Source organism: Anabas testudineus, chromosome 1 (assembly GCF_900324465.2).
Source record: "Anabas testudineus chromosome 1, fAnaTes1.2, whole genome shotgun sequence".
Lineage (NCBI taxonomy): Eukaryota > Metazoa > Chordata > Actinopteri > Anabantiformes > Anabantidae > Anabas > Anabas testudineus.
In genome coordinates this window covers 12,078,091-12,100,680 of record NC_046610.1, presented here as the reverse complement: position 1 = coordinate 12,100,680, position 22,590 = coordinate 12,078,091, and the positions used below count along the sequence as shown (strand labels likewise).

At 42.4% G+C, this 22,590-nt stretch overlaps 1 protein-coding gene across 1 annotated transcript in view; it reads left to right on the top strand.

Annotated features, from left to right (window-relative positions):
• ndst3 (N-deacetylase/N-sulfotransferase (heparan glucosaminyl) 3) overlaps window positions 1-22,590 on the top strand; it is a 36,499-nt gene that overhangs the window by 9,952 nt on the left and 3,957 nt on the right. Inside the window, 10 exon segments of the mRNA XM_026360744.1 lie at window positions 2,531-2,618; window positions 3,301-3,455; window positions 4,496-4,681; window positions 9,898-10,026; window positions 17,336-17,518; window positions 18,050-18,146; window positions 19,026-19,149; window positions 19,694-19,868; window positions 20,161-20,331; window positions 20,834-20,943. Of these exon segments, the coding sequence (XP_026216529.1) occupies window positions 2,531-2,618; window positions 3,301-3,455; window positions 4,496-4,681; window positions 9,898-10,026; window positions 17,336-17,518; window positions 18,050-18,146; window positions 19,026-19,149; window positions 19,694-19,868; window positions 20,161-20,331; window positions 20,834-20,943 (1,418 nt within the window).

Sequence of the window (22,590 nt, the reverse complement as noted above, 5' to 3'; positions counted from 1 at the left end):
AAACAATTGAAAAAAAAAAATACCAACAGTAGAACTCACGGCTATATTTAATAGTGAAAGTAAGAACATTTCTACATGCACAGTGCAATGGGAACTTGAGGGACTGGGACAAAACAGCTGTGTAGCCTTAAGAAAAAACACTTGTCAGTGAGGCTAATCGGAAAAAAAGGAGCATAAAGGTTGGACTCTGGAGCAATGGAGGAAGATCATGTGGTCTGATGAGTCCAGATTTACCCTGTTTCAGAGTGAAGGCCACACCAGGATAAGAAAAGAGGAAGGTGATCTGATGCACCCATCATGACTAGTGTCTATTGTACAAGCCTGTGGGGGCAGTGCTATGATCTGGGGTTGCTGCAGTTGGTCAGGTCTAGGTTCAGCAACGTTATGTCTCCAAAGAATGAGGTCAGCTGACTACCTGAATATACTGAATGACCAGGTTAATATCAATGGATTTTTTCTTTACTGATGGCACAAGCATATTATGAGATGACAATTCCAGGATTCATCTGGCTCAAATGAGTGGTTCAGGGAGCAGGGCATATCATTTTCACACATGAATTTCCCACCACAGAGTCCAGATCTTAACCCTACTGAGAATCTTGTGGTCGGACTCTTCCATCATCAATACAAGAGCCTGGTGAAAAATTAATGCAACTCTGGACAGGTGTTGAGATATTGCAGAAGCTTATCGAAGCGTTGCCACAGCGAACGCCTGCCGTAACCAAAGCTAAAGATGGTCCAATGAAATATTAGAGTGTGTGACTATTTTTGTGGACGGGAAGTGTATTGTTTCCTGTTTCCTTTATTGTCTTCAGCGGGATAGTATATTATATTGTTACATTTCTCTGTTGCTTGTGAAAGTTTCATAATCAGTGCCGCAGTTGCAAACAAGGAGTGCTTTGAAAAGTCTCCATCCTGTTTGCTTTTTGAATCTCGCTAAACATATCTTGTCTTCTCTTGAGTTCTCAAGTGACAGAGCATCTGCGGATGCAGCACTGCATAGAGTTGTTCACAATGGCATTGCCACAAAATAAAGTCAGAAACAAGTAACAAAATGTAAAAGGATATTTGGCTCTTGTGTTTTCTGCTACGGATGTTTGCTAGCAGAATGTAAATGAGGTTCTTAAACTAATATACTGCACACTTGGACACACACCTACACTGACTCTCACTGATACCAACATGCACGTTAATAATACATTTCGACCAAGTGCATCGGGGAGTGTATATTGAGTTACAATGCAAAGCGCTTGGCTGCAAACTTAATTTAATTCTTAGGTTTTTTTATCCACATGTTTGCTTGTGTGTCTATGTGTAAGATTTAGAGGATGTCGTAACAGAAGAGACAGGGCATCAGATTAGGGAGCTGTGCACATCTGTCAGGATGCACCGCTCTTCACCATCATTAGATTAGAGATAATGAAGACACTTTCTGCCTGTGTCTGTATATTTGTTAGTTTTGGAGATGCACACAGGAGCAAAGAGAGGTGAAAAGAGAGAGACAGAGAGAGACTGCCTGGAAGAGATTCCCTGCTCTGACATCAGCTGCTCAGGTCTTGTAAATCAGGGAAAGAAGGTTCCTGGGGATCGATTAAAAGCAGCGTGACAAAGATTGGTAATAGAGATATGGCACATAGCCCAACAGAGAGACCCTGCAAATTGAAATATACAGAGAATATAATGATTTTATGAAGAAACAAAATATTTGTGTGGGAGCAAATGGTGAGACGTGCAACAATAGCAAAAAGATGTGGTGTGAGAGTGCAAAGGAAAGAGCAAGAGGAGAGAGTTATCGAAGGCAAGAGAGGGAGAGGGCGAGCGATCTTTCCTCCATGCTGCTTCAGCCTTCCTTTCAAATTAGAACAGCCCCGTCTCCTGAGAATGTGACATTTTCACGGAGCAAGCGAGGGAGAGATGGAGGTTCAGAGGGGGGCGGGCGGAGGGGAGTGGAAGACAAATGGGGAAGGAGGGCACAGAGGCGACTGCAGGTTCTCAGAAGCGGCAAGATGGAAGAATGGAGGGAGAATCGGAAAGAGAGGAGGAAGCAGGGAAGGGTGGGGGTGGGGGTGGGGTGGGGGTGTCAGGGTTTCACTTGGCAGTGTTAGGGATGGATGGAGAGAGCGATGAGAAGGGAGGAGTGTGGAGTGTGTGTGGGGGTTATTAGTCCACCCTCCAGAGGCTACTAATGCACTGACCTTCATTAACTCGCATTACTGTTGGTGTGTGTGACTGTGTGTGCGGCTGTGCAACTCCCTTTAGTTAACACTCATTACAGAGTCTTTGTTTAAAGGCCAGTAAACTAATGAAGTCATTAAATAAGTGAAGAAAATCCTGATTCAAGTATTGAAAACACAGAGTGAGGTAACATTAAAGAAGGGAAGGAAACAGCCAGTGGAACTCTACACTGTAATGACAGCATGTTGGCAACCACTGCTATTGTTAATCTATCTATCTATCTATCTATCTATCTATCTATCTATCTATCTATCTATCTATCTATCTATCTATCTATCTATCTATCTGTCCACAGACTCTCCTTGATACTCAGAAGCAGCTACGTTCTCAGATCTCCAACTTTACCTTCAATTTGGGCTTCTCTGGGAAGTTCTACCACACAGGTGTGTTACGTTTATGCTTTTCAGTGTTTATTTCTATCATTTCTGTTTATATATTTATTATTATTTATTTTATTATAACTAGTAATGTAGTAGTAGCAGTATAAAATCTGTGCCACATGTTTTTGCCCAGCTAATTGTATCATTTTGTACTGAATTGCATAAGAACTATTGCACTTCTACTACCAAATTTCATTCAGTATAAAGATTATAAGTATGCAGATCGGTGGTATTAGGAGGACTTAATTTGCCTTACCTCATACTACCTTCATGTTTTGAATTATGGAGTAATATTTATACAGGCATTCACTTGCGATGCTGTGACACTGCTGTGCATTCGAAGCTCTGTCGTGGTTCCTGTGAACTTATTGATTTTCTAGTTAAAGTGTCTAAATGTGCAGAAAAAGAACTAACACACACTGGTGATAAAAAATAGACATGAGACATGAACATTATGAGGATTAAAACATATCTGATACAGAATGAATCTCACCATAGGCTCTGTTATTGCTATGGCACCACTTCTCATCACCATGGTATCACATCGCCACCTTATTTAGCAACACTACCTTAAGAGCTGTATATAGCAACAGTTCTTAACATGACCTGTATGAAGCATGCATTGGTGTATGTTTAATCCTTCATCCTATTGCCCTTGGGTACATGGCTGGTCTTGTGTGTGCAGGCACAGCGGAAGAGGATGAAGGAGACGATTTGCTGTTGAAGTATGTGGATGAATTCTGGTGGTTCCCCCACATGTGGAGCCACATGCAGCCTCACCTCTTCCACAACGAGTCCTCGCTGCTGGAGCAGATGGTCCTCAACAAGGAGTTTGCTCTGGTGAGATAGACGTGCACAGACACACACACACACACATCTCTTACAACTGTCTGTCTTGCCGTTGTGTCTCCTTTTAATCATGCTCTCTTACAATAGTGGCATTTTCTTCAAGGACGTCTGTTGTCGTTGCTGATGTTTGTAGGTCAAACCACTGGAACTGTTCTGACTTAACTTTGTGTCAGAAAATACAGGGTCTCATGTTATGCAGATAAACATGACACTGTTAGGTTCATGAAAAATGGATGCACGAGACAATAGGAAACAAGGTTTTACGTGTCAAGTACTCCCCAGTCTGATTGATATGACTGATGAATATAGTCATAGTACCTTTTAAGCTGATGTGGATTGGGTATTGTGGATAAGCATAATAAGCATAAACACCCATACTTTTGTTAACACCTTTCTTTCTGTCATGTATCCATTTTCAAACAGCAAAACAACCAAAAACATTGATTGACACATGATAAACCTTTATCAACACCTCTCATTTAGTCTGTGCACAAGGTTGAGCCAACGCGTTGCTCTGCCCTGCTTGGGTTTGCTGTAGTTTGTTGGCCTGTGTGTGTTTGTGTGAATGGGGGGGGGGGGGGGGGGGGGTGTCATTTGTATGACCGTGCTGGAGTGCTGTCTCACGTATACAATGCTGCAGAATGGCCTGGTTCATGTTGTTGAAGGTGAACGTGATCATAAAGTGCAATCCCTAACCTCTGTTGTACCCACACATACATACTAACCTCCCTCGTCGTCTGATCGCTGATGCTTAGCTTTGACAGTGTGTGTGTAGGTGTGTGTCAGAGTGAAGGACAACACCATCAGTCTGTGAGATGCACCCAGCAGCCATCAGCACTCACACAAACTATATATTTTTTTAATTTCCAACCCGAAGGCCAGCATCGTAACAAACACAAACCATGTGCTTCTTCTACAAGGTCAGACTGTCGCCCTCTGTCTTTATGGGCCACCGTGTCCCTTGTCAGTGTTGTAAATGTGCTATATTTTGCGTTTATGTATATAACCCTCACATACATGTCGCCCTGCAGGAGCACAACATCCCGGTGGACATGGGTTACGCAGTGGCTCCTCACCACTCAGGGGTCTACCCAGTGCACCTGCAGCTGTACGAGGCTTGGAGACGTGTGTGGAACATTCGGGTCACCAGCACTGAAGAGTATCCCCATCTCAAGCCCGCCCGCTACCGCAAGGGCTTCATCCACAACAGCATCATGGTGAGGAGGCAACACAGTTAATCTCTTTGGAAAGCCCTCGGGGGCGCAACAGCGTCACTGCAAGCACTCGCTCATGCAAATGTGCCGTTCACCTGCGAATTCATAAATGCACTTTGATCAGCTGACATGTTTTTGCACGAGCATGAAAACTGATTAGCACCTTCGCAGCTACCTGCTGGATTTTAATAACAAGCATTTCCTGTTTTTGTGTCTTTTCATTTTGAAGTATATTTTACAAGCAAACAAATATTTTCCCTACTTTTCGTGATTCTTTTTTATCTTTTCTAGGACAATGGTAGTGTTCATTAAGCGTGTCCCACAGCTTTCAAGCGGGTCTCACCAGTCAGCAATGGGGTTGCGAATAGGCACACTTTATAACAATATTTTGACTGTGCACAGATGTGCATTGTCTGACAAGAAGAGGCGAGTCAGGTTGGTCAGATAAACAGGATGAACAGCCCATTTAAGTGCGTTTGAAGAATCCCTGTGTGCTGCCGCGTGCAGCACTTAACAGAACACCACTGATCACGCGGAGGTTATGAAGCAAACCCTTGAAGCAAGTTATGTAGTGTCCTTGAGCGCCGAGAGGAAAGCTGATTTGCTTAATTCATCTGACTGAAGTTGAAAACAATACAATATACATATTGTTAGAGAGTCAAATGCAAAGCAAGAACACAGAATCTGCTATGTGATATGTTGCTTTGCTGCTCTGTTCTTCTATCATACTTTGAATTACTTTTTTTTTTGTCTCCTGTCTGCTTGTTCAAATATGTGTTTGCTGAATAGTGAATTGTGTGCTGATTGTTTCTCGAAGTCTTAAACAAAAAATCAATGATGCTGCGTGTGGTGTGTAACCTCTTGTGTGCATGCATGCGTATGCGTGTTGTGCTGTATGAATCCTTTGACCTCGTCTCACCACAGCGCGCTCCGCTCCACATTGATTCAGCATTTAATCGCTTCCCAATGTGGCTGAAGGGGTGAGCATTTTTTACTGCGTGTATCCATGTGTCTGCATTTGTATATTTGCGTATGTATGTGCGGGATGTGCGCCGTGGAATACGGATCTAGTAATGAGAGTAATTTGACACTTTTGTGCTTCAATAAATGATTCATCAGTCACTGTTTGAGACAGCAGTAGAACAAAACTCTTGCTACCCATTTCACATAAGCAGGTTGTGTTCATCCCTCTGCCTCTCCCCTCATTCACTTGTCATTCAGGCTCTTTGTCGGCATGTACAACTGTTACATATCGACAAAAGAACCAATCACATCTGACACCAAAATTACCAGTCAATGTTTTTCTTCCATATTTGGGTCTTGAGGAAACAATTTGAACAGACAGCTCTGTCAATTTCCTCATCAGTCCTAGATGTCTGCTTTTTATTTCTTGACATCCTGTCACAGCGTCATAAAAGACAACCAATTAATCCACCTTCCTTTCAATACAACACAAAGCTGACAGCTTGACAGGCTATAATGTGTTATTATACATTAACAGTAGTAAGAATCAGTGAATTAAATAATAATAATAATACTTCACTGAACAAAAATACACTTCACTAATTTACAATATATCACAAAGAAGGACAGAAAAGTGAAGAAACAACAAAGAAGAAAGTGGAAGGAAACAAAAATATGTTTATTTCACACTAGATTATTCAAAGTAAAGCTGGAGAGGAAGCAGAGACTGGAAGAAAATGTAGTACAAAAGTGCTAAAGTACAGGTAAACCATCAATAATACATCAAGGTATTTTAAAAAAAATCTAAACATGCAAATAGAAATTAGTTACGTATGCTGTGAACATATGTAGTGAAGTATAAGTATATTATTTTATACTCTGATTTCAAGTAGAGTAAAAGTAAAAGTAACACAGAATAAAAAAATACTCTCGTAAAGTTTAAGTACCTCCAAATTGTGCATCACTTGAGTAAATGTACTTAGTTACTTACTGCGTCTGTTGTAGATGATGTTCCTGAGGAGAAACCGTTTAATGAGGCCTTGGTGCCACCCAGTTAGCTCAGTGGTCTACTAAAGGAAAGCAGTCCTGTTGAGTCGTTGTTAATTAATACTCTGAGGCAAACGGTGTAATGAAATCCGATCTGAGACCTCTGTATATGAATTATAATTCATATACCGGATGCCTCCAGTGTCATCACAGGCATCCAGTGTACACTGCTTAGTTGTGAAGGACTTGTAAAAAATGTATAAGAAGTAAACATTAAGATTTTTTGCTTCTATAATTCATAATTCACATCCCCATTTGCTTAAAATATCTCCCGTATTCTTCACCCTCTTGGAGATTATGTGATATGATCATACGCTTCAGAAACAGTTACTAAATGGACCTTGAGGTGAGATTATGTGCCTGCTGACTGATGCTCCTCAGGTCAAAAACTAATTCTGAATCTTGCTTCTTAAGGCGGTGTGGTGGAAGTGTCGTCGAAGTGCTTAGAAAAGTCTGAACAACTGCAATCCCATCAACTAACGGCTGTCTGCCGAACCCGTGATATGGACATGGTGCCACTAAATGGACCTTGAAGCCACATTGTTCTGTTAAACTCCAGTCATCGATACACGAAGCGTGTGTTAGCAGCCGCCATTAAATATACGAAGACTGAGGAGCAATGTGAACGCAGTGGAGAAAAACAAGCTCATCTCTTGCTTTGCTCCGAGACATTGTGCGCCGCTCTGACTAAATGGCAAATGTGAAGATAGGAAAAAGGAAAACAAATTCAAAGTTTAGCTCACGGGAGCAGAACATTTTTTTTCCGAGAGTCAGTTTGGGCGATCATTTGTGTGCGTACCCCCGTCTACATTACATTTGAATTTTAAATCACTTCTCCCCGAACCAGCTGGTGAGCGTTGGGATCATTTCTCTAGCCCCCTGACCTCTCGTGAAGTTAACGTGGGCATCGCTCACATCCGTTCCATTTCCTTTTACCTTTCACAGTGTTCCTTTTTTTTTTTCACTTTCAATTTGTCTTACAATTTTGGTCTATTAATCTCCGTCTCACCTGCTACTCGCTCCATCTTCTCTTGCTCAGAGGAGGACTGGAAGTTGTCTTAAGGCTGTAAAAATTGTGTTTGTGTGTCTCTGTCGGGATAATGAGAGCCACCCACTGGACCCACAATATCAGAACAAATCAAACTGAGATATGGGATTGTGCTTTGCTGCGTGTGTGTGTGTGTGTGTGTGTGTGTGTGTGTGTGTCCATGGAAACATGCATACGTGTGTGTGTGTGTGTGTGTGTGTGTATTTCTTTTTAAAATGTACTATATCAGTTTGAGCTATAGCTCTGTGGATAATTGGTTTGGTGAAATAGTGCTGAGTGTCTGTGGCTCTGGTGGCCTTCTCTCTCTCTCTCTCTCTTTTCCTTCTCTCTCTTTCTCTCTCTCCTGTGTGTGAGTGTGAACTAGTCTGCAGTGTTTTATAGATAAACCAATATCTTTGCTTCCAGCCTTTACTCTCTATTTCAGACACAGAAGTGCTCCACAAGGAGTTCACAATAAAGACGTTCTCTTCTCTTCCCGTCTCTTCTCTTCTCTTCTCTTCTCTTCTCTTCTCTTCTCTTCTCTTCTCTTCTCTTCTCTTCTCTTCTCTAATTAAAGGCGATTAATTAATCAACTGGTTCAACATTTGATCTAGCACCCTATTAGTCTTCCGTAGTTGTTTATATCTTTCCGGGCACATCTTTTTAAGTTTAGGATTTGGAAATTTATGGTCGTGTTACTGCTCAGCTAAGATATAAAGGCCCTCTGATAACTCTAATAAGATGTTGAAATTAGAGAAAAACATAATGTCACAGCTGTTGGATCAATTGTTGCTGTTGCTTATCCAACCATGACATTGTAAAATTTGCTTTTAGCGACGAGGAAAATCTGGGAAATAGCTTCTATCAGGTGAAGCACAGAGTATGCAGTTCACATAGGGTGTGGCCAAGCACTTTTATGGCCAAGGGTACACAGTGCACCTGCTCAACATGGGATTAAAAGTAATCCATTATCATCTCCTCTCGCTTCAGTAAACAGCGAGTCACCAAAATACCAAACAGGTGTAGGTGAGGGAAAAAAATTGAACAGCGCCCCAGGAAGATTTAGCTTCACCAGTGCAAGTCAATGCTTTGTGCTGCGCACCTGCATGAAAATAGGGCCTCCACTGACGTAGCGAAGTAATCTCGGCTGGACATCTTTCCAGGACTCATAATTCAAGTACAGAGGGGGTGCACCAATAAAAACGGCGACCTGCGACAACCCTAATTTGACTCTTGCAGGACAACAGATGCGGGCGACCTTTCGTTGCAGAGAATGCACAGGTGGAACTAAAGCACGTTTAATGCTGTCTTCTATTTAAGTGTCTCGCTAAGCTGTGTCAGTGAGACAGCGTGCAAAATAGTCTTGGAACTCCATCCCCCGAAGGGAACGGAGCCATCATTTGTGTTATTAATTACAGCTGCATTTTTCATCCTGTGACAAGTCAAAATGCCAGCTGTGGAAAAAAGGTCTATTACACTCCGCAAGAATGTGACTTGAACCATCTGTCGAACTGGCACCTGTGATAGGTAACATTACCATATGTTGTATGACACGAGGCGTCAGAATATCCCCGTCCTGCTCGGCTGTCTGCTTCTCATATTTAGGAACAGCCGTGTCAAACAAACTCGACTCTATATTTATGCACTTACACCCTTACAGCTGTCGTCTTTTATGCTGCTACCTGGATTATTTCTCTTATTGGAAATCAGCTTCTCATTGCGGGTGGTTTGTTTCTACGTTCGTCTTGAAATAGCTGAATGATCAGCACTTTCTAAAACCGCACACAGAAGCGGCTGCTTTAATTTCCTTTTTACCCATAGATCATTGTATCTTGGTGGTTTCCTATCTAACCTGAAGGGAAACTCCTGAGATTTCACACGTTCAGGTCTGTTTACAGGTCTTCCAGAGTACTACTGCATATGACGAAAAAGTAGAAAGTCTTTTTGTGGCTCCGGAGAGAGCAGAAGAAAATCTAATAAAAATGTCTTAGTGCTATAGGAGTGCATTGCAAAGTCAGTGGAGTCAACAAGAGATTCTTTTTTTTGTCCTAGAGATTAGTCCCTGCTGAGCACATTTGGATAACGTTATGAACTATGTGTTCGTTTGTGCTGCCTGTGTGAAAGATTAACGACTCCTCTTTTTATTTCTTGTCTCTCTCCGTGTGTTCACGCGTGCATGTAGGTGCTGCCTCGTCAGACATGCGGCTTGTTTACTCACACCATCTACTACAAGGAGTACCCCGGTGGACCTAAGGAGCTGGACAAAAGCATCCGTGGGGGAGAGCTGTTTCTCACAGTGCTTCTTAACCCGGTGAGTCAGAGCAAGCTGGAACACAAATACACATCACACTTGCACATGCATATGAGTGAGGAACAGGGAGGACTGTTACTTTCTATTTTGATTTTTACACCTCTGTGAAGCACCAACTGGGTTTCCCACTCGGTAAAGGTAACTTCCTCTCTGTTTGGTTCATTCGTTTTTATTTTTGCAGGGTTTGCGTGTGTGTGTGTGTGTGTCTGTCTCTTTTCCTGTCAGGGGCTGCTTCTCACTGTGGAGCTGTGTTCATCTCCCCACTTTAAATTAGGTCTCACCACAGGGGGGTTGCTGTCACACACACACACACACACACACACATCCTCCCCCCCCCTCTCTCTCTCTCTCTCTCTCTCTTACCCCTGCTGCGTGTGTCAGCTCAACTAGATTCTCCTTTGAATTAAGGAACAGAATTAGGTTTTGGTGGCAGTTAAGATGCTCATCCACGCGCACGCGTTCGCAAGCGTACGCACCTACACAGTTGAAGGCAGGCATGGATTTTACAGGAATTATCCCCAAACAATCTCTGTCTGACTCAAACCACACATGTGCACAGGCACAAACACGCACGAGGATGCTCGTAGACCAGCAGCGGGCTTCATTGAAGTGTCAGGTAGGGGAGTGCTGAACTAGAGGAGCTGTCAGATCTCAGCGAACATCACAGAGTTAAGTGCGGCTTCGCACAACAATCCAATGTAGCCCTTTCCTCTCTCTCTTCCTGCACCACTTTGTCTTTGTCTCTTATTGTTTTTTCTTTCTTTTTTTAATTTCATCTTTTGTCTCTTTTTCTTGTCTTGACATTTTTCCTTTTGGTTCATTCATTTCTCTGTATTCATTCTTTGTTCTTTTATTGACTTGGTGCTCATTTGTTGCATTATGTTCTTTTTTCAGTGCGTCTCTTTTTCTGCCTTTGAGTGCAATGTTTTCACCGTTTTCAAATGAGAAAGCGTGACATTTTCCAACAAAATTCTGTATATGCTTGTTGTACTGCTCTCAAACAGCTGATATACACAATAGTACCACTATTACTGGTAACCCACCACCACTGGTAAGCACATAGTGAAGTGTTTCTACATATCCTCTAATAGTGGCAGTGGTTGTCTAATAATAGGCAAAAGACTAGGTGGTTGGTACGGAGTAAATACCCAGTCAGGGAATAATTTATCTTTTCCCTTGTAGCAGGTGGAGTGATTTAGAGAGCTGAATTGTAAGAGTCAGCGGGAGATTATACCAGACGAACAGTGACTTGTATCTATAAAAGTCCTGCCAGTGTGAACATGCTCTATTGAGTGAACATTAATAGGAACTAATAATTATGTGCCATTTCGCAATCAAAACTCGGTAGCGGCATCCGCGGTGCCAGGCAACATAGCTGAAGCTGAACAAACGTAATTTGCTGCATACTTCTCAGGGAGACTAGTAGTGTTTTCACTGGAGCTTGAAAAGGAAGTAAAAATGACTTGGCTAGTTCAGACAAGCACACGCACGCTGTTCTATAGTGTGCGTGTGTGTGTGTGTGTGTGTGTGTGTGTGTCTATTGCGTTAACCATCACAACTAAATGTCTAACACCAAACTAACCAAGTTTTAACCCTTTAAAAAGCCATTTAAAGTTGCGCCATATCTTCTCAACACTGCTATTTAAATATAATTTGTCCATATAAATTGTATTGCACACACACACACACACACACACCCACAATCACTCACTCACTCACACACACAATCACTCACTCACTCACACACACACACTAAATAAATTACTCCAGGATTTGAAATTCTTCTTAAGAGCTAGAAACCCTGAGTAATTACTTTTTTCCCTCTGTTTCCACAATCTTTTGTCCCCCCCCACCTCCCCCTCCCGTCCCCATTCTTAATCAGTGTAATAAGTGATTAAACTCTCCTCTTGTTGTACAATATCTCGAAATGAAGTCACCTATTAAATGCAAAAGCAATTTGAACACTAAATGAGAGCTATTGGCTGTGATGTACGTCTACATACACACACACACATGCTCGCGCACATATAATGTAACTGAAGTTTTTTTTTTTTCTCCTATGTTTCCATTTGCAAAGCTTTCATTAGTGTGTGAACTGTGTGTGTGTGTGTGTGTGTGTGTGTGTGTAATCAATAGTGTTTTGTAGCTCACTGCTTTAGTCCCCTGGGGGTTTCCTATTGTTTGATGAGCTGCACATTGGTAACATTGTCACTTCCCATTCACTGACTTTAAATCACTGTGGTGGCAGTTTACCGCTGACAGCAACTAACATATTGAGCGCGCGCGTGCACGTACTGTGCACGTACTGTACGCGTGTGCATGTGTCTGTGCGCATTTGGATGCTTTTGCATCATTCTGGGCTGCATCAGCAATCATCGACGCCCCAACTCACATACGCTCTGCAATCGATTGGACGACCTAGACTCTGCAAACAGCCAATAGGGCACAAGTCATTCCCCAATAAATGGCCAGAGAGGGCTGGGGGAGAGACGGGGGGAGAGCACGGTGAGAAGGTGGCAGACAGATTGAGATTTAATTTTCAGGTCACGGCATCTTGTGTCACTTGAGAATCCAGACACATACCGAGAGGAAGTGATGCACATGCAGGCCCACACACACACACACACACACACACTCACACAAGCATATATGTTTGTGCCTGAATTTGTACAAGTCTGTGTATGTGTGCATGTGCATGAATAAATGTGTGTCTAGCTGACATAAGCAGAGCTGTAGACATATATCAGGGCTGACATTTAGCGCTTAGCTCTGCCACTAAGCTTATTAGCCAAACACCAAATATCAGCACAATCTCCCTCTCTCCTATCCCTCTGTTTTACCCAGTACTCACCCTCCCATCAGTCACCCTTCCTCTTTTGTCTGCGGCTCCGCTGGCCCTCTATCTCTCCCCATCTTTCTTTTTTTTTTCTCTCTCTTTTTCTATTTTTCAACCTGCGCATGTTGACTTTGTTCACACATGTGAATCTTTCCACACTTCTTTCTGTTTCATTTCCCATTTCCACTCCTTCCCTTTTTTCCGGAGTCCTGCAGATTGCTACTGAAGGCTTTTGCAGCTCATCAACACGTACAGACTCTCAAACACACACACACACGTGCACACACACACACACACACACACACACACACACACACACACACACACACACACACACAATAAGCTACAATCCAAACAGGAGGAGAAATTACAAAGTGAGGGTAAAGTAGTAGGCAATGTTGACTGTAGCTGGCAGAATAAATTGAATTGAAATTATTTGCTGTATTGACGTTCAGCTTTCAATTATCCACTGATGAGGCAGAGGCTGCAAGATGGACTGTGTGAAAGAAAGAGAGAACCACTGCAAGGGCGAGAAAGGGGAGAGAGGATGATGATGCTGAAGGAGGGAGTATGAAAACAGGAGACGGGGGGAGTAGGCTTCTGTTTAGTAGCAATAACAATTCAATCAAGGGGAAATGTATGTGGAACTAAGTGGTCTGTAATGGGAAACAGGCTGCTCCAGCTTCACACTGAAGGAGAGAGAAAAGCAGCAGAGACCCAGCAGGAGTGAGAGAGTAGTAGAAGAAGCTGTGCTAAAGATAGAAATATACTTGGTGTATATATCAAGTCTTTATAGTACACAGTTCTTCACTTAAAACACAAAAGAAATCAAGCTGTTTAACTGTTTGCACCAGTGGGCGTTAATCACACTGACATTCACACTGATGCAAACTTAAACTCTTTGCGACAACAAAGACGCCGCTCGGATGTTTTCCCAAAAGTTATTTGAATATAGTTTGTAGAGTCATTTGGTTAATTTAACGGTGTGTTTGGAGCTGACACCGCAGCGCACAATTAGTTTGGATTTCCAGCTGTGAGCAGCTTCTCTGTTTCATTTGCGTAGCACGCTGTGGCACAATAGTGTCCATCAACAGCTTTTTTTTTTTCCAATATCACACTTTGGGATGCCACAGCCAATTAAAGTTCACATCAAATGAAGGATTTAAGACGCACGTTTTGCTTTTTTTCTAGCTATTACTGGACTATTTGTTTTTGTTTTTCTTTTCATCTGTGAGCACCTTATCCATTTATGACCGAGTAGTGTCCTTTGCAGTTTTTCTCAACAGCTTTGGCTCATGCTAAAACATTTTAGATAGAGAGAGCACAGTATGTCAGTGAGGACATATCTCACCCAAAACCTTTTGCTCATGTTTCAAAAATAAATCCACACGTCTATGAATAAGGCAGCACTATCAAAATAAAACACGGTGTAGGTCTCGAAGCCGTTATCTTCCACAAATTCAACATCACAGTGCTGCATTAAAGAATTGAATCACGGTGCATCACGTCTGTTTCGTCACAGATTTCCATGCACCTCGCACCTGCTTTTCTTACTGGCAATGGAGCGAGGGAAGAATTGTCTAGAATATCCATCCCCGCATGCACCATTCACAGCATCAAGCAGTGCCAGTTCATCTAATGGTGGATCATATACTCCCTCCAGCTCTATGTAGATAGATAGATAGATAGATAGATAGATAGATAGATAGATAGATAGATAGATAGATAGATAGAAGCAGAAAAAGTGAAAATCAAGTAATGTTTTCAAAAATGCAATAATCTTAGAGTGGATTTGAACATGTCACAAACTCAAATACATGACCGGTGCTCTCGTAATCTTCCAAGACATGGCATTTGTGTGCATATGAGTGTTTGTGTGCGTATGGATTTTGAAGAGTACCACTCCACGCTGGACTGACATGTTTCATCAGAGCATCTAGGTCAGCGTGAGATCGGAGAGAGGAGGGGAAAAAAAAACTGAAAAAAACGAACACACACAAAGTGAATTTTTAGAGCAGACAGGAGAGTGAGAGCAAGACATTAAAAGGATGAGAGAAGAGAGGGGGAAATGAAGCTGTGTAGAAGCAATGAGAGGAAAAGACAAGGGACAAAGATTAAAAGAGGGAGGCTGCAGGGTTGCGTTGGCTTCTCTCATTTATACACTTCTCTCCCAGTCCAGTTCCAAGCATAATTTGAGCCCAATTCCGATCTTAAATTATTAGTGCAGTATCCTTTATTAAAGGCACATAGGGGACTTGAAGCAATCTCATATTCAGGAAATGAGATGTGGCACTGGATGCTGAGAAAAGGTTTATATGGTTCAGTTAATTGAATTCTTCGCCAAAGTGAGTCCTTCCACCAAAAAGGTTTGGGCTTTGCACTGTGTCGAGAGATTAACACTCTCTCAAGTGGGTTTTCTTTCTTTCTTTCTTTCTTTTTTTTTTTTTTTGCTTCTTGTTTTTAATTCAGAGTCACCTGCCAAGGTTATTCTCTCTGTTTTTCATTTGCCACCCTCCCTCCTGTGTACATTTTTCTTTTTCTGCAGTTCTTCAATTACAAACACAAATCATCATCTCTCTTCTTCTTTGTTTAATCTGGCAGCCAGTGCTTAAGCTCCATAATGAATGTTTCCATGTTCAATAACTCTCTCTCTCTCTCTGTCTCGTGCTCTCTCTCTCGCTCTCTGGGTCTTTCACGCGCACACACCTGCGAATACACCCCACACACATACAGTACACTCTCCTCACAGCCTGAGTCAGACATCATAGGGTATTGAGTGGTTTGAAGGGAACATAAATCACTTTTTGATCACCCTTGCCTGCTTTCCAAAAAGCACAAAAAAGGGAGAGGTGGGAGACTTTGAAATGGTTTATAGCATCTTATTTTCTCAGGTCAGATTTGTCTACATTCACTGTATTTCAGTTCAAAAGCTTTTCATTTTATAATATTCACATCGTGACCCCCGCCCCCCTCCCCCAACTATTGCAGCATGCTGTGCGAAATATTCCTCCTTACTCCCAAATGTGAATAGATGTTTCTGCCGAGACACTGTCAAACTCGATTTAACACTTTTCCAAGAATGGTGCTTCAGGTTCTCCATTCATGCTTTGAAGAGGGAGGTTTGGGGTTTTTGACATTACGATTCATCGGAGAGGAGGAGCAAGCAAACAGTTTTTACTGCTGTGCATTTCCGTTGTTCGTGGGTTGAGTGCCTGGTGATGTCTTGACAGTGGTTGCGCATTGTTGCTTTAACGTGAGCTAAGTTAGTTGATATGAGGCTGAACGGTGCGCCGCCGCTTTGCTTGTGCTGAGTGAGCACAAGATAAGAAAAACACAAGTGCATAAACAATTACGCCGACATAGACCTCTCCTCTGCCGCAAAGACACACACAAGTAGCCACACACGTCTGTTCCTCTTTCCTTCTGTCTCACGCACACACGCACACATTCTTCCCATCAGTAGTCGGAAGCGATCTGTATTCCGAACAGCTTTCCAGGTCGACCGGACGCTGATCCATCAAACCGAGACACACTGTGTTGCTTTGTGTCTACGGCAACCTTCAGCATGAAAGAGGAGCACCCGACAGTCCTCTGTCACCAAGCGATTCACTGTGTGTGGGTGTGTGTGTGTGTGTGTGTGTCCACATTCATTCATACCAAATATGCAAACAGTTCAAGCACACACTTACTCACATGCACCAAATAATTAATGTCTTAATGGCTGATGTTTCATCCAGACGCTTCAGGTTCACAGACTCCCTCCAATCACAATAGAAACATATATGTGTGTATGTGTGCACCCGTGTGTGTGTGTGTGTGTGTGCATGCGCGTTTGTCTGTAGCAGCTATCTTAGCTTGTCTCTTTGATCAGCCTATAAAAGCACTGAGGTGCGGACAGATAGCCTGGACCAACAGTCTATCGCTCCTTCACCCCCTCCTGGGTCTCTCCTTCTCCCTCACACACACACTTACCATCGCGAACACACCCCGACACACTTTCACACACTCTCCCACGTGTGTAACTGCATCTTTCCCATCGCCCAGTGGCTACGAGGAGCATTGTGCTGCCTCCTCAGCTTTATCTATCAGGAGTGGGGAATGCATCAGTGTCAGTTTATCTGTTTTCCTTTTCATACTTGAAATTGCGTATTGAACTGAAAGTTAATGTATAATCGTACGTAACAAAGTGAATGTGTCACTTTGCCAAGTGATGGCAAATATTGATAGTCGGTGGACAGCTGCTCTGTTAGCGACTTTAACACCATCACACATTGGGAAATAATCTGTTTATTTTCTTCTGCAGCCACAACAACAGTAATTAGATTTACTGCACTGCCGCAGTTTTTTTTTTACAAACATGGCAACTTGGGGAATAGTAGTTTGACTTTATCACATTTTGCAATACTAAAATATTTATTTCCCTCTCTCCAATTCTTTTTCCCTTCTATCCCTGTCTCTGTTTCTTCCCTCCAGATCAGCATATTCATGACCCACCTGTCTAACTACGGCAATGATCGACTGGGCCTTTACACGTTCGTCCATTTGGCCTCCTTTCTTCATTCGTGGACAAACCTGAAACTCCACACACTGCCACCCTTGCAGCTCGCACACAAATACTTCCAGCTTTTCCCTGAACAAAGGAACCCACTCTGGCAGGTGTGTTTGCATGAGTATTTAGCCACATGGGCTTATGTGTGTCTGCGTACGTCTGTTGCCGTGCATTTGTGTGCACAGTCGAATTGAACAGACGTATTGTGTAGATTATATAGAAAGAACTATTCAGGAGGCAAATATACATTAGACAGAGTGGGCGTGGAAGGAAAGTTCCATTTTCTTTTGCACTGCAGAATGAGGATTTATGAGAATTAATTTCCCATAAAATGGCCAGTCACAAATTTTAATGGTAGTTAAGTTTGCTAACCTTGTCCCAAAGGTGTGGAAAACAAGGCTGATTTGTGAATTGTGTTGTTTAGAATTAAGATCTGAAATAGTGATGGATTGTTTGAAAATGTATATAATGGCACACTTTGTGTTGTAAGCCCAAGCAGCTTAGCGTCGTTACACAATATGCATGACACAATAGCAAAAACGTTCATTCTTCATTCATCTCGGGTGCGCACATGTCTCCGTGTGCGTTACTTTGCGTCTTTGCTTTAACCTGTAATCCTTTTGCCTCGGCTTGTGCAGAATCCATGCGATGACAAACGACATAAAGACATCTGGTCTAAAGAGAAAACCTGCGACAGGTTACCCAAGTTCATGGTTATAGGACCACAGAAGACAGGTAAGCTGCAGACAAACACACACTCAGACGTGCACATGCAACAAAGAGGCTCTCTCTGTGTGCCCAGGTGTGTAGGTCCTCCACATCAGAGCCCATTCTTTTAATCCCTGTCAGAGCGAGACAAAGGAGGAGGCTCTTACCTCCTTTCTTCCACCCACATACTATCTACTTTAGATGCATAGAGAGATAGTATTGGTCTACCACTCTCTTTTTCTTTTCCTATTTCTCTGTCAAAAAAAAAACAACATCAACAACAAAACAAAACAAAGATGAGATTATTAAAACTCTGGAGGCCTTGAGTGTGTTGCCTCCATGTGATTTCAAAAATTGTAATTGCCGGTGTTTGATTTGAGAGGTGAGGAGGGCCTGCAGTGCTGCAAATTAACCAGGTGATCGTTTTCCAAATCGTTAGAAGCCCAATGACAGTTATAGTCGAATAATTTCTCCTTTAATTTGTGAGTATGCATCGCGTGTCAAAAATATTGGAGCAAATAAGAGACAGGGTGTGTGTGTTGGGGGGGGGGGGGGGGTAACAGGATGTGTAGGCGTAAGTGTGTGTGGGGTGAAAAGAGAGCTGCTCAGGGTGAGACAGAGGGCACGACCAAAGCCCCAGTGCTGATTGGTGTCAAATGGTTTTGAATCATTTGATGGGGAGGCCTGTGATCACTGTACACACATACACACAAGATGCACACACACATGCACACACACAGTGTATTCCCAGCAAGATATAAATTTTGCAGAGGGTAAAATCATCCAGAATAGATCAGTGGGTGACAGCTACCACACGCACACTACACACTGCACACACACACACACACACTTCTCTCTGCTGAACTGAATTAACAAGCCAGTTATGAATTATGCCCTTTCTTCCAGGAACGACAGCACTTTATCTCTTCCTACTCATGCATCCCTCCATCTCCAGTAACTTCCCCAGCCCAAAGACTTATGAGGAAGTCCAGTTTTTTAACACCAACAACTACCACAAAGGAATTGACTGGTGAGAACACACCCACACACACATGCACTTACCTCTGTCATTCAGTCTTTATCTGTGCTTTTTATAAGTCAGAACCTAAGGTGAAGTGAAACATTATAAACAACCTTTTTTTCATCCATGATCCCGTCACAGGCAGTAATGCGTCTTGCAGTCTTCGGTGATACATTAGGGAGCTCAAAACAGTTCATCAGCTTCTTCAAAATGATCGTTTAAGCCTGCAAACATAAGCCAACAGACATATGGCTGCCTAAATTGACCCATAAACGGGTTACTTACGTAGCTGACAGAGACACAGCTGGTGCATTCTCCGAAGTCATCCAGAAAAGACTTCTTCATTAAACACTGTTAGAATTATATTGACTTTGAATTTTGTCTTGTTTATTTTTAACTTTGTGACTTTAAAACTTGAGTTTGACTTTGGTATCATTTGTAAAGACGTACTTGTGTATGAGTGTTGGAGTTTGCAGTAATGATGTCGACCGTGACTGTGTGCACATGTGTTAACACTTCTTCTCACTTTTTGTCTGTGTGTGTATTTCCTAAGGTACATGGAGTTTTTTCCCGTGCCCTCTAATGTTAGTACGGACTTCCTGTTTGAGAAGAGCGCTAACTATTTCCCCTCAGAGGAGACCCCACGACGAGCTGCTGCCCTGCTGCCTAAGGCTAAGATCATCACCCTGCTCATCAACCCCTCTGACAGGGCCTATAGCTGGTATCAGGTACGCACATTAGATGCCAGCGACTGCACATGCATTATTAAACCCTCTACGTCGGCCTGCTTCATCGCACGACACGCTTCACATCTGTACTGATGTGCATTGAGTTCTGTATCGAAGACTGGGCTGAGAATCTGATTTATCTCTAAGAGCATTAAGTTATTGAACCTGATATATCCATACGTCTTAATGTGCGGAATGCCACAAACTCCTCGAATCTTCTGCCTAAGGCTGTGTTGTTAATGAGATGTGAACATCAATGACAGATCAGCTTAATAATTCTGTCTTTCCCCAGCATCAAAGAGCTCATGAGGACCATGCAGCCCTGCGCTACACCTTTTATGATGTCATCAGTGCAAGACCAGATGCACCAGCCGAGCTGCGCTCTCTGCAGAGCCGCTGTCTCACCCCTGGTCTCTACTCCACACATCTAGAGAAGTGGCTCACGTACTACCCTGCTAACCAGGTATGCAAACTTAAACAACTACTACAAGTTATTAAACACATGCACATATTAAAGTTTCCAATGATAGAGTCTGATATAATTAATGAATCTTAAACAATAATTCATTGAATTTAGACATATCCAACAATATTACTGAATAACTGAAACATTGCATGCTTTGTAGCCATAGATGCTGTGGTAGAGCTGTTGTATTGGATCAGAGTAGATGGTTTAGGTGTTTCTACTAAACTGGCCAAGATTGTTTGAACTTTCTTGCTTTCGTGTTTCGATGGAAACTAGTGTACACACAGCAGCCTTTTGCACATTGCCTGTAGCTAGTAACTGTTAAGTCTGGAGGAGTAATTCATCATAAAAAGAAAAATGTGAAGTATCAAATCTGTTGTTTGTTACAACTTTTGGGGCATTAAAGTAGGTTGGTGGTCCCCATGCTTTATGAGTTGTAATGCACTAGACATAAGGTTAATGGTACATAGTGTTACAACAGCAGTATATCTGTGTGTAGGTGATGATCATAGATGGCCATCAACTGAGAACTGACCCTGCAGCAGTGATGGATGAAGTCCAGAAGTTCCTGGGGGTCACTCCTCATTTCAACTACTCCCAGGCTCTTACGTAAGTCGCACACACATTATGTCGACGCCTGCTTTCTGTCTTCAGTCTCTTCGGTCACTGGTATCCTGAGGTAACGCACCTTTCGTGTGAGGTGTGATAGAAATGATTGTTCAGGTTCATGCTAGAGCAAGACAACTAATCCAAATCTGTGTGAAGCCTGACATCTACTGGTGATCAGCAGGACACTAAACTGACCATGTTTGATGATGCCAGGTGTTGTGAGTATCTCTATAGTACAACAGTACAGTGACATCACCTGGCACCAAGGCTCAGCCACTGGCAGATGGTCAGTCTACTACGTCCTTTGAGCCACTAAATGTCATGTTTTTCACAGATTTATGTTTTAGGTTTTGTCCGTCTGTGTGGGTCATGAAGTTTGGTGTGCTCACAACTAAGAGAGAAGGAGGAGGACTAATGAGACCAAGTAGTGAAAATAAACAGCAGGGTAGAAAATAATGGAAACATGATGAGTTGAGTCATTTACTTCACTTGGAATTTGTCATATTTAAGTACACAAGGCAGAGCAGAAATTCTTGGGCATCGTGCCAAATGAATGAAACTAAATACCGTCATGAAACGTAGCAGGCAAGTTTTGGTTACGCATTCTTTTTTTATTAAGGAGACAATCATTTGACGGCTCAGCCTCCTGAGCCGCTGGCCCTGGATCAAATTCCAACAGAGCATTGACTGTGCTCTCTCTTACACTGCCTGCCTGTCAGTTTCACAGCTGTCTAAAAGAAAAAAAAAAAAAAGAGGCACGACATGTATGGTTAGATTGCTGCACTATGTCAAACCAAATAACTTTATTTCTTTAAATCTAGACATATCTACACTTACTGTACACACGGTGCCACACCGGTGCCATTAACTATGATACATAATTAGTGCAAATGTTGTGAATGAACTGAAATAATAGGTTTAATTGTGTAAGCAGTGGGATGTTTATAAGTACAGCATATTATACTAATATACTAATAATATAAAATCTTTAATCTCACCGTGCATCAAAATGCAAACTGAGTTCAAGCTCTTGACAGTCTGTTTCAACTCGTTCTCTATTAGAGATGTTGTTTGAGACTTTTGAGTTTGGAAGGACTGGTAAACTGTTTATTTCTCAAGCGCTACTCATCAGAATGCAATCTGCCTGCGAGCCCTCAAATCTCTAGACAGGGACATCTAGAATTTGTAGCTAGCATTGGGACAGAGAGTGCCTCTGTCTTGAATCGCAAGCCTTCATGCATACAAAATAATTTGTAAGGAGATGCATTTTGACAGAATAATAAGAATGCTGTCTGTGTGCTTGTGGAGTGTGTGTACGTTTTGGGTGAAGATCGGGTTACACAAAAGCCTAATCTTTCTTTTCTCCTTCTGATTCTTTTGACATGGCAGCAGTCTGACAGATCCTCAACACTTGAGCGTATTTATTTAATCCCCCCCACCCGCTCCCCTCCTTTCTTTCTCCTGTCCTGTCAGAGGAAACCTGAAGAAGAACCACTTAACTCTTTTTTTCGCTTTTATTCACCCACTGATGCATGCAGATAAATAACAGTATTTGCATCTTTCAGTCACATCCACATTAGCCCTTCTACTCTGCCTGCCAGATAGCACTTAACCATAATCTATATCCTTGTACCTGTCCTTTAACTG